At 42.6% G+C, this 12,574-nt stretch overlaps 2 protein-coding genes across 3 annotated transcripts; both read left to right on the forward strand.

The window, feature by feature from the left end:
• The first annotated feature begins 546 nt into the window (after nt 1-546).
• LOC111974720 (trans-1,2-dihydrobenzene-1,2-diol dehydrogenase) lies at nt 547-3,515 on the forward strand. 2 transcript variants are annotated; one of them, XM_024002682.3, is made up of 7 exons: nt 547-767; nt 927-1,038; nt 1,150-1,262; nt 1,929-2,181; nt 2,455-2,579; nt 2,794-2,944; nt 3,203-3,515. In XM_024002682.3, exons 1-7 carry the CDS (start codon nt 678-680, stop codon nt 3,310-3,312), a joined length of 954 nt encoding a protein of 317 aa, XP_023858450.1. In that variant the 5' UTR covers nt 547-677; the 3' UTR covers nt 3,313-3,515. The 2 variants fall into 2 exon arrangements, with proteins under 2 accessions (XP_023858450.1, XP_023858449.1); XM_024002681.3 differs by having other exon boundaries at nt 593-767; nt 1,150-1,313.
• A 623-nt stretch (nt 3,516-4,138) lies between these two features.
• On the forward strand, nt 4,139-11,823 carry dhdh.2 (dihydrodiol dehydrogenase, tandem duplicate 2). Its single transcript, XM_024002683.2, has 7 exons — nt 4,139-4,307; nt 4,829-4,940; nt 5,156-5,319; nt 5,500-5,752; nt 10,249-10,373; nt 10,529-10,679; nt 11,676-11,823. The coding sequence occupies exons 1-7, from the start codon at nt 4,218-4,220 to the stop codon at nt 11,783-11,785; spliced, it is 1,005 nt and encodes a 334-aa protein (XP_023858451.1). The 5' UTR covers nt 4,139-4,217; the 3' UTR covers nt 11,786-11,823.
• Nucleotides 11,824-12,574: the final 751 nt, after the last annotated feature.

Raw genomic sequence — 12,574 nt, forward strand, 5'->3', positions numbered from 1 at the left:
CAGTGCCCTAGACCACTGCGCCATCCGGGAGTCTACTTGTTCACCCCAGTGGTCCCTGTGTGGCTCCAGTTTAACCATTGGCCTGTGTGCTGCTGTCAAGCCCTTGCAGGCGAATCAATACCTAATCACAGCCCCCTACCTCCTTCCTAATAGTTCCAGCTTCCCCGGGTTGACCTGCAGCGTTCTGTGACAAGTGATTATGTGAGGGCAAGGTGAGTTATGTCTGTACACATTAAACCATCTAGTTCCCCATAATGCTAATGTTGCTGGAGCATTCCATTGAACTGTTCTGTTACAGATTGTCAGAGACAACCGGTACAAACCGCTTTGGCCTGGTTGTAAGAGACTTGTATCAGCAGCAGCATTACATGACTGTATTAACCCGTGGTGGTGCTCCGAGGGCTGTGTGTGTATGCTTACGCTTATGTATGTGTGTGTGTGTGTGTGTGTGTGTGATACACCCGCCTCTCGAGGGGCAGCGGAGTGGAGAGCTGACATTCCCAGCCTCTCCAGCATATAAATGCAGCAGCTCTCCAGGGTGAAGCTACCAGCTCTGTGGACACGCTGTGGAGCTCCACTACATCTGACTACCCAGCACTCCACAAGGTCACAACTGCTCTCCCCAGCTCTGACCCAAGGCCCAGTCCCTCTTACCTGCCAACTACCATCTGTTCAACATGGCGACCCGGTGGGGACTCTGCGGTGCGGGGAAGATCAGCCACGATTTCAGTGTGGCCATGAAAACCCTCCCTCCTGGAGACCACCAGGTACCCCACTCCACCCAAACAAACAAACACATTCTATTGTGATTCACATGCTGGATGTCTCTCTTCCTCCTGCCTATCTCTCTCTCTCTCTCTCTCCGTCGACACTGACAGCTTGCCTAGAAGTGATGAATGTCTGTGTGTTTTCCCCTTTCGTTCCAGATAGTGGCAGTGGCTGCGAGGAGTCTGGAGCGTGCCCGGGAGTTTGCCAAGAAGCACAGCATCCCCAAGGCCTATGGGAGCTATGAAGAGCTGGCCAACGACCCAGAGATTGGTGGGTTAACAGCCTCAGAGGGTCTGTCTGTGCAGCCACAGATAATGGCTTAATGACGTAACTGTTTGAAAATCAGCCTCCAGTCTGTGTACTGTGTGACTGTCCCTGCAGACATGGTGTACCTGGGCGTGCTGCACACGGAGCACTGGCGCCTGGGCCTGCTGGTACTCCACGCAGGGAAGAACATGCTGTGTGAGAAGCCCTTCGCCATGAACTCCAGGGAGGTGGGGGACCTCATTGCTGCCTCCAAGAAGTTCAACGTTTTTCTCATGGAGGTGTGGGGAAGGCTCAATGAGAGTTGGGGTTTCCATAAATGTGTCTCTGTCTGTTAACATGATTTATTGCTTGATTCTCACCATTTGTACTGTTGTCACATTGTTGTAGCAAATATCAGACCTGGGCTCAAATACTATTTAAAATATCTAAATTACTTTCACATACTGTACATGCAAAGTAAGTATTCAGATATCTTTTATTTGAAAAGACAAGTAGCTAAGTATTTGGAAATACACTTGCAAAGTTTTTGAAAATACTCAAATACACTCCTATACATTTAACCCAGGTATTTGAATATATTATTTGAAAAGGGTATTTGAAAATACTATCAAATACAATTTGGTAGACTATTTGGTGTTAACAAATAACCACTGAAATATTCAAATAAAAGTACTTGTTTTGGGCTGTGGATTAGAAAATACTCAAATACACAGAAAAAAGTATTTTAAATACCATATCCTCAAATACACATATATTTGAACCAAGGTCTGGCAAATATATGGCTGGATTTTGTTGATAATATGAGGGCTGTTGTAGAAATGACCAAGTTGAGGTATAGAAAGGAACTGTCTGTCCACTCTGTGAGGTGATGGTCTCTCTCTGTCCTCTCCCAGGCCATCTGGTCCCGTTGTTTCCCACTGCACAGGGAGGTTCGCCGGCTGCTGGCTGAGGACGCCATCGGCGACATAAAGCTGGTGAAGGCCTCTTTTGGCTCCCCTCAGCTTCACATCCCCCGCTCGGTGGAGAAGGAGCTGGGAGGAGGCGCTCTGCTGGACATTGGGGTCTACACCTTGCAGTTTGTGCTGATGGTGTTCAACGGGGAGAGGCCAGAGTCCATCCATGCCACTGGAGTTCTTCTCAACTCAGGTATTAATCTTGGCACCTACATGTAGTACCAAATATCCTGTCCGTGCTGGCCCGCTAACAATCTATCACAAGATACTACTCACTGGTCATGTAAGCCAAGTACCGGTCAAATAAACCAGAGAGGGTGGGACGGGGACAATGAGTTTGGAATTGGGCACAACCCAAGGATCAGATTAGCATTGGGGTCAGTATTAACTAGGCCTACGACAATAATTCATTACTTATTGAAGTGTAAAGGGCTAACTTTCTGTTTGACTTGTTGATGTTTGACAGGAGTGGATGAGTCCATGGTGGTGGTGATGAAGTTTCCCAGGAACAGGCTGGCTTGCTGTTTCTTCTCCATCGCTGTTACACTGCCTAACGACGCCACCATCAGCGGAACAAAGGGCACCATCAGGGTATGTTGCTACTGAATCAACCTTTAAACTGCCCAGTCTGTTTTATCTTCATTTAGGGGAAATGTAATATAGCGATGAAAGAGCCAACAAATGCTAAACAATGTCTGATCTACAGTATGTCCCTGATTGAGACTTCATTGAGATGTATTATTTATTAATGCATATACTGATAAGTATACACATAAAACATAATGGCTGTTTCATGTCCTCTCAGGTTCTAGGTCCCATGCATTGTCCCACCACACTGGAGGTGAATGGAAAGACGACACAGTACCCCCTGCCTGAGCCCTCCTTACCTCTGAACTTCACTAACAGCACTGGGCTGCGCTACGAGGCTGAGGAAGTCAGGCAGTGCCTGCTCAAAGGTATGGTGGCTCGCAAGGTCTTACCAGAGAAAAACACGATTTCTCTGTTCTAAGATGAGTGTTTGTTTGAACAGATATACAACAACAATTCAATTGCAATGCTGTTGGTAGATCCTAGAAAATAAACAGTCAAAACAGTCAAATAAACAATAACCTAGTTGTTATACATGCTGCTTCCAACCTGAACCTTTACTTACAATACAGTCAGTCAATTTCTGCTTACAATAGAGTCAGTCAATTTCTCCTTCTCTTCCGCAGGACTGAAGGAGAGCCCCAGAATGCCCCTGTCTGAGTCGGCCCTGCTCACTGAGGTTATGGATGAGTGCAGGAAACAAGTGGGAGTGGTCTTCAACCAGGACCGCCAATAATCACCCCTCACTCGCCACTCGACCATGGTCCATCTGACCTGTGCCACAGGGCCTGGACATGGACAGAGCTGTTTGAGGCAGGAGGGAGGGATTAATCCCTGAGTGTATATGATCCCCTCATGACTTAGCCCTAAACAGCTTGCACCTGATGAGAGACACATTTGAACACGATGACGATAAAGACAAGGAAGCCTGAGTTGATTAGTAGGCTACTGTGAGCTGCTAAGACTGACAGGTTAAATTAAGAGTACCAAAGTCTGTCACAGTGAAGTGTATGATTGATGGGTTCAATAAAGGACACTGATTGTAATGGTGAGGTTTATTTCATGAGGTGACCATCAGTCAGAATACATTCGAAATTGGAGAAAAAACGAATTGTCATAGACACATTGTCGGACCCCCAAATTGAAAACTTCTGTCTGAATAAACAATGACCAATGACTTTGCTACCCAAGGTCATGGGTGGAAAAAAGGCCTGATGAGTCAGCAAGTTTAGATATGGCACATTTGACAACATCAGCTACCATGGCCAGATTTTAGGTTTCAGTACACCAAGCAGCACATGGGGAAATAATGTAATCTAAAAGTAATTCAAATATTTTATATTAAAGATTTGAAGTGTTGTAGGCCTAATGCAAAATATGAACATCATTTATTCCTTAAACACAATAAAAATCAGCACCAAACCTCGGTCTGTTATGGGTGTAAAATGGCACGTTGATGCCATCTGTTGGTAAATGTACGTTACTGCAGCACCAGTGTTTTATAACGTGTGTGCTTGATATACCCGGATGTATTTGTAATATTCCGAACACGACTGGTTGGTTACTCGCGTCAATGACGCTGCCTCGAGACAGTGTCTGTCTCCACCTGCTGGCTAATAGTTACATGTTTTCTACGCCAATATGGCAACCAGGTGGGGAATCTGTAGCGCCGGGAAAATCAGCCATGATTTTACAGTGGCACTGAAAACCCTCCCTCCCGGAGACCATCAGGTACTTGTACCCGTTTACAGTAGACAGTGACACCCACCACCACAGACTTTATTGTGGTCGTGTTCAAGCCTCAGTTTGCTATCGTCGGCGTGGAGTTTCAAATGGACGTGAATAATCTGAACTGTTGTATGCGTTGTTTGTTGGCAACCTTGTACTTTACGAAGTTTTTGGAACAGATTCCTGTTGGAACGTTCAACAAATTATACCCACCCGTTTTATGATCAGAAATCAGAAGGTTGTACCGCACCCATGTAGTTAACTTTAAGTAGATTGTAACAGTTACAATGTGGCCTATTGTAAGGAATTTTTCGAGTTGCTGACATTACATTCTCGTTTAATGCCACACGGTATTCTCTGCACAAATGAATGATTTACCGTAAAACTCGAACTAAATGAGCATGTAGGGGAAATGTAATATAGAAATGTGAAAGTGGCTTATTTAAAAGTGCCACGGGCTACAAACATGTTGCAAATGTAAAGTGATGAATGAATGAAAAAGCCCACCTTTTGGTCTTCCCTAGATTGTTGCTGTGGCAGCGCGGAAACTACAGGACGCTCAGGAGTTTGCAAAGAAGCACAGCATCCCTCAAGCCTATGGCAGCTACGAGGAACTGGCCAGAGATCCAGAGATTGGTCAGTGTCTTGTCTCAAACATAATCTAGCCGTCACCACAGGTGCTTAATGTCCCTCTCGGCGTGTGTAATATGCGCCAGAACAGTGTTTATTAGTGCATTTTATTATGGCATTGTTCTAAACGGCCCCATGTCCAGTAATAAAATGTATTCCTCTTCTAATTCTTTCAAATGTATCCTTAATCCTGTCTCCTCATTGTCACTGTGTGTGGGTAGAGGTGGTATATGTGGGCACCATCCACCCATACCACCTGCCAGTTGGCATGCTCTTCATGAAGGCCCAGAAGAATGTGCTGTGTGAGAAGCCTATAGCCATGAACCTCAGAGAGGTGCAAGAGCTGGTGGCCTCTGCTAAGATGAACAACGTGTTTCTCATGGAGGTAATACGGACTGTTACACCTGTGTCATTATGACCACGTCACATACCCAGCCAGTGTTTCAACAACACGCAGGTGAAGGCAGCCCCGTGTGACTGTGTTAAAAATAATACTTTATTCATCTTTGCTCATGTATATGTGTTTAACCATAGTGCTCTCCCTCCTCCTCCCTTGATGCTCCAGGCAGTGTGGACCCGCTTCTTCCCAGCCTCTCTGGAGATCGAGCGCCTGCTGTCTCGGGGGGAGGTGGGTGAGGTGAAGATGGTAAAGGCAGACTTTGGGGTGCCCCTCATGCACGTGCCCAGAGCGGTGGAGAAGGAGCTGGGAGGAGGGGCGCTGCTTGACATCGGCATCTACTGCCTGCAGTTTATATGCATGGTGTACAATGGAGAGAAGCCTGAGTGCATCCAAGCCACCGGTGTCTGTCTGGACACAGGTAGCGATACAGCGATGGGACATTTAGGAAGGAATACTAGTTGTAGATATTGGGGGTACTAGTGGTCTACCTATTGGGGATATCCTACTAGTCTTTTACCTATTGGGGATATATTACTAGTGCTTTACCTATTGGGGATATATTACTAGTGCTTTACCTATTGGGGATTATTACTAGTGCTTTAACTTTGGGGATAGCCTACTAGTCCTTTACCTATTGGGGATATCCTACTAGTCCTTTACCTATTGGGGATATATTACTAGTGCTTTTACCTATTGGGGAATAGCCTACTAGTCCTTTACCTATTGGGGATATCCTACTAGTGCTTTACCTATTGGGATATATTACTAGTGCTTTACCTATTGGGGATAGCCTACTAGTCCTTTACCTATTGGGGAATCCTACTAGTCCTTTACCTTATGGGGAATCCTACTAGTCTTTTACTATTGGGGATATATACTAGTGCTTTACCTATTGGGGATATCCTACTAGTGCTTTACCGATTGGGGATATTTACTAGTGCTTTACCTATTGGGGATTATTACTAGTGCTTTACTATTGGGGATATCTACTAGTCCTTTACCTATTGGGGATATATTACTAGTGCTTTACCTATTGGGGATATATTACTAGTGCTTTACCTATTGGGGATATCCTACTAGTCCTTTACCTATTGGGGATATATTACTAGGGCTTTTACCTATTGGGGATATCTACTAGTCCTTTACCTATTGGGGATATATTACTAGTGCTTTACCTATTGGGGATATCCTACTAGTCTTTTACCTATTGGGATATATACTAGTGCTTTACCTATTGGGGATATCCTACTAGTCTTTTACCTATTGGGGAATATTACTGTGCTTTACCTATTGGGGATATCCTACTGTCCTTTTACCTATTGGGGATATATTCTAGTGCTTCCTATTGGGGATATCCTACTAGTCTTTTACCTATTGGGGATATATTACTAGTGCTTTACTATTGGGGATATATTACTAGTGCTTTACCTATTGGGGAATATATTACTAGTGCTTTACTATTGGGATATCCTACTAGTCCTTTACCTATGGGGATATCCTACTAGTCCTTTACCTATTGGGATATATTATAGTCTTTTACCTATTGGGGATATCCTACTAGTCTTACTTATTGGGATATATTATAGTCCTTTACTATTGGGATATCCTACTAGTCTTTACCTATTGGGGATATCCTACTAGTCTTTTACCTATTGGGGATATATCTAAGTGCTTTACCTATTGGGGATATCCTACTAGTCCCTTTACCTATTGGGGATATCCTACTAGTCCTTTACCTATTGGGGATATCTACTAGTCTTTTACCTATTGGGGATATATTACTAGTGCTTTACCTATGGGGATATATTACTAGTGCTTTACCTATTGGGGATATCCTACTAGTGCTTTACCTATTGGGGATATCCTACTAGTCTTTTACCTATTGGGGATATATTACTAGTGCTTTACCTATTGGGGATATATTACTAGTGCTTTACCTATTGGGGATATATTACTAGTGCTTTACCTATTGGGGATATCCTACTAGTGCTTTACCTATTGGGGATCTACTAGTCTTTACTATTGGGGATATATTACTAGTGCTTTACCTATTGGGGATATCCATACTAGTGCTTTACCTATTGGGGATATCCTACTAGTGTTTTACCTATTGGGGATATCTACTAGTCTTTTACATTGGGATATTACTAGTGCTTACTATTGGGGATATATTACTAGTGCTTTACCTATGGGGATAGCCTACTAGTCCTTTACCTATTGGGGATATATTACTAGTGCTTTACCTATGGGGATATATTACTAGTGCTTTACCTATTGGGGATATTTACTAGTGCTTTACCTATTGGGGATATATTACTAGTGCTTTCCTATTGGGGATATTTACTATGCTTTACCTATTGGGGATATCTACTAGTCTTTACCTATTGGGGATATCCTACTAGTCCTTTACCTATTGGGGATATATTACTAGTCTTTTACCTATTGGGGATATCCTACTAGTCCTTTACTTTATGGGGATATTACTAGTCCTTTACCATTGGGTATCCACTAGTCTTTACCTATTGGGGATATCCTACTAGTCTTTTACCTATTGGGGATATATTACTAATGCTTTACCTATTGGGATATCCTACTGTGCTTTACCTATTGGGGATATCCTACTAGTCCTTTACCTATTGGGGATATCCTACTAGTCTTTACCTATTGGGGATATCCTACTAGTCCTTTACCTATTGGGATATATTACTAGTGCTTTACCTATTGGGGATATATTATAGTGCTTTACCTATTGGGGATATATTACTAGTGCTTTACCTATTGGGGATATCCTACTAGTGCTTTACCTATTGGGAACCCTACTAGTCTTTAACCTATTGGGGATATATTACTAGTGCTTTACCTATTGGGGATATCCTACTAGTGCTTTACCTATTGGGGATATCCTACTAGTGCTTTACCTATTGGGGATATCCTACTAGTCTTTCCTATTGGGGATATATTACTAGTGCTTTACCTATTGGGGATATATTACTAGTGCTTTACCTATTGGGATAGCCTACTAGTCCTTTACCTATTGGGATATATTACTAGTGCTTTACCTATTGGGATATATTACTAGTGCTTTACCTATTGGGGATATATTACTAGTGCTTACCTATTGGGGATATATATACTAGTGCTTTACCTATTGGGGATATCCTACTAGTCCTTTACCTATTGGGGATATATTACTAGTGCTTTACCTATTGGGGATATCCTACTAGTCTTTTACCTATTGGGGATATATTACTAGTGCTTTACCTATTGGGGATATATTACTAGTGCTTTACCTATTGGGGATATATTACTAGTGCTTTACTATTGGGGATATATTACTAGTGCTTTACCTATTGGGATATATTATAGTGCTTTACCTATTGGGGATATTACTAGTGCTTTACCTATTGGGATATCCTACTAGTCTTTTACCTATTGGGGATATATTACTAGTGCTTTACCTATTGGTGATATATTACTAGTGCTTTACCTATTGGGGATATATTACTAGTGCTTTACTATTGGGGATATCCTACTAGTCCTTTACCTATTGGGGATATATTACTAGTGCTTTACCTATTGGGGATATCCATACAGTCTTTTACCTATTGGGGATATATTCTAGTCTTTACCTATTGGGGATATATTACTAGTGCTTTACCTATTGGGATAGCCTACTAGTCCTTTACTATTGGGGATATCCTACTAGTCTTTTACCTTTGGGGATATATTACTAGTGCTTCACCTATTGGGGATATATACTAGTGCTTTACCTATTGGGGATAATTACTAGTGCTTTACCTATTGGGGATATCCTACTAGTCCTTTACCTATTGGGGATATATTACTAGTGCTTTACCTATTGGGGATATCCTACTAGTCTTTTACCTATTGGGGATATATTACTAGTGCTTTACCTATTGGGGATATATTACTAGTGCTTTACCTATTGGGATAGCTATACTAGTCCTTTACCTATTGGGGATATATTACTAGTGCTTTACCTATTGGGGATATCCTACTAGTCCTTTACCTATTGGGGATATATTACTAGTGCTTTACCTATTGGGGATATCCTACTAGTCTTTTACCTATTGGGGATATATTACAGTGCTTTACCTATTGGGATATATTACTAGTGCTTTACCTATTGGGATAGCCTAGTACCGCAGCTAGAAATTGTAGAGAACACTAAGGTCATATCTTTATATTCCTCCACTTTTTTTATTTTAATTTTTGTGTCAACTCCCTGCTTCTGATATATATTCCTGTGGTATCAGTATTAGTCTCTTCCCTGTTGTTTTTAAACATAAAAAAATGTACCTTTTATTTAACTAGTCAAGTCAGTTAAAATGAAATTCTTATTTACAATGACGGTCTACACTCTGTGGTCTGTTCTGTTGCCCTCTTTGGGTTCACTCAGAGGTCATTCCATTGCCACTGAGGTTTAAATTACAACGGTCTTCTTTACAACCGTTTAGCTTGAGGTTTACAATGGTTAGCTTGTAAAAGTTGTGCAACAGCTGTTTTAGTATTACCTACTGAATCTGTAAATTCTGTAATTTTTAACCAGGGAGAGGGCGTATGCCAGTCTTTCTAGTTTTTCTTAGATTAGGCTTCACTCTCACCTCTTATCACTTTTACTGTAGGAAAATATTTCGTAGTGCTATTCAGGTAGTCCAAACGTGGAATGTTAATTATTCCCTGCAACGACAGTGCTACTAAGCAAGTGCATGTTCCATACAATGCAGTGCTGTAGACCAGTGTTCACTCTAGTTTGAATGGACAATATGGTCTGTGGAAATGACATGATGGAAGGACAACTGAAATGTTAGAGGGAGGGAAAGTGTATCAATATGTGTTGAACATGTTAACAGGTGTATTTCTTTATCAGCCATGTCATTGTGTTTGTGCTAGGTGTGGATGAAGGCATGGTGGTCACCCTGAAGTTCTCCAGGAATAGATTGGCAGTGTTCACCTGCTCTATTGCTGTGGAGCTTTCCAACGACGCTGTTATCGTTGGCACTAAGGGAACCATCAGGGTAGGTTCTACGAGGGGCACACTCCTCCAAAAACACATTTGATACGTTGAATCAATGTCGCATCATAGCTAATTCAAACCGCCTACTAATCATAAGTCTAATTATACAGTATGTATTCTAATGGTGGTGTACACTGTATGTGTTAATTCACCTAGGTTCCTGAGCACATGTGGTGTCCTACCTCCCTGGTGGTGAATGGGAAGGAGATTCAATACCCTCTGCCTGAGCCCTACCTGCCCCTCAACTTCATCAACAGCACTGGGATGCGCTATGAGGCAGAGGAGGTGCGCCAGTGCCTGCTCAAAGGTACACTGATGAGACCATAGATATAACATTGTTTTGTCTTTAGCAACTATTCCCCATGTATGTGTGCGACATGGATTGCCTTTCAACTAGCTCCCCGCCTCCCCTAAATGTTGAAGCAGTTACAGACCCAAGTCTTGTTTACTCAGTATGAATTCACAACAAGATGGCAGCAAACCATCTGAAATGCCCTCGACATGTAACTGACATTCAGCTAGCTCAAGACTTCTGTAATGTTTTCTGAGACTACTCCACAGACAAAACAAACCACTGGCAAATTCAACAATGGGCCTTTTCATGAAATAATACAAATATGTGTGGAGAAACAATATTTGTGAGATGATTTGCATACTGCCCCAACAGATCCAGAGATGGCGCAATCTCTATTGCACKCCACACTACCCTTTCCTACCTGGACAAAATAAACACTTATGAGAATGCTGTTCAATRACTACAGTTCAGAGTTCAACACCATAGTGCCATTCAAGTTCATCACTAAGCTAAGGAGCTTGGGACTATACACCTCCCTCTGCAACTGGATCCAGGACTTCCTGACCCCGGGTGGTAAGGGTAGGCATCCTGTATTCCCTGTTCACCCATGACAGCGTGGCCGCGCACAACTCCATTAAATTTGCCGTCGACGCGACGTTGGTAGACCTGATCACCGATGAGCAGTGTGGTGCCAGGACAACAAACTGCCTGGGACATCCCCATCAATGGAGCTCAAGTGGAGCGGGATGAGAGCTTCAAGTTCCCCATTGTCCAAATCGCTAAGGACCTATTATGGTCCAAACACGRCAGTGCATGTGACCAGTAACATTTTATTTGATGTGTTCCTCAGAAAAGTTGTACCTTCAGTGCAGATGTCTTCTGATGTAAGCTCTGCCTAATGGTTCCTGGCAACGTGATGGACTACGTAATTCTGTCAGACAATGCAATCTCCGGTGATTCTCGTGTCCTGTAGGCCTAAATCTCCGGTGATTCTCTTGTGTCCTGTAGGCCTAAAGGAGAGCCCCAGGATGTCCCAGGCAGACTCTCTACTCCTGGCTGACGTGATGGATGAGGCACGCAGGCAGGTGGGGGTGGTTTACAGCCAGGACTGCCAGTGACCAGACCTTTGTTTAATAAAATGATCCACTTAAAATTGTCTTTGTCATCAGAACACTTAATTGACTTTCCCTAATATCATGGAGTCCTTGAAGTAATAAGACCACATTAAGAAAATGAACTGAGGCACATTTGGGGTGTAAATGTAATGTTAACAGTTGGTCAGTGGTGAGTAGCTCCAAGCCAGTCCGAGATGGCACGTACACAATCCAGTCTGTCTGACCTTATGAACCCAGTTAAGACTACTGTTATACAAACATGACAGGAACAAGACAGGTGCTCATCTCTTTTAATGATTAAAATCATCGTGAAGGACAACTCATTACACCAGTTAACATTGTATTACCCTTAACATGTTACACCCTACCCTCACAATCAAAGAAGCAGATGGACATTTAGACACACACTAGGTCACCGACAGACAGGAGGATCAAGAGGAAAGAAGAGGTTGAGGGGGGTCCAACTCATTCCTTTATCCCCCCACAGTGCCCTCAAAGTACTGAATTCATACATCATTCATTTGAGAGAACCATGTAGCAGCTTACATACATACAGTGGTTCTTAAGTGCCAACTTAGTTATGACCAAAATGTAAGGGCTTTCTAAGAATACTTCAACACAAAAAAAAGTAACTTGTCAAACTATTATAGGATTTCTCTATGGTTATACATAGTATTGGATGCCCAGAATCTAAAGTCAAGTATAATACAGAATAACATTGTCTACAGTAGATTGGGAGTGCAGAGAAAGTATACAGAACACAATGTAAAKACAGCACAACAAGGGGCTATG

Source organism: Salvelinus sp. IW2-2015, linkage group LG15 (assembly GCF_002910315.2).
Source record: "Salvelinus sp. IW2-2015 linkage group LG15, ASM291031v2, whole genome shotgun sequence".
NCBI lineage: Eukaryota > Metazoa > Chordata > Actinopteri > Salmoniformes > Salmonidae > Salvelinus > Salvelinus sp. IW2-2015.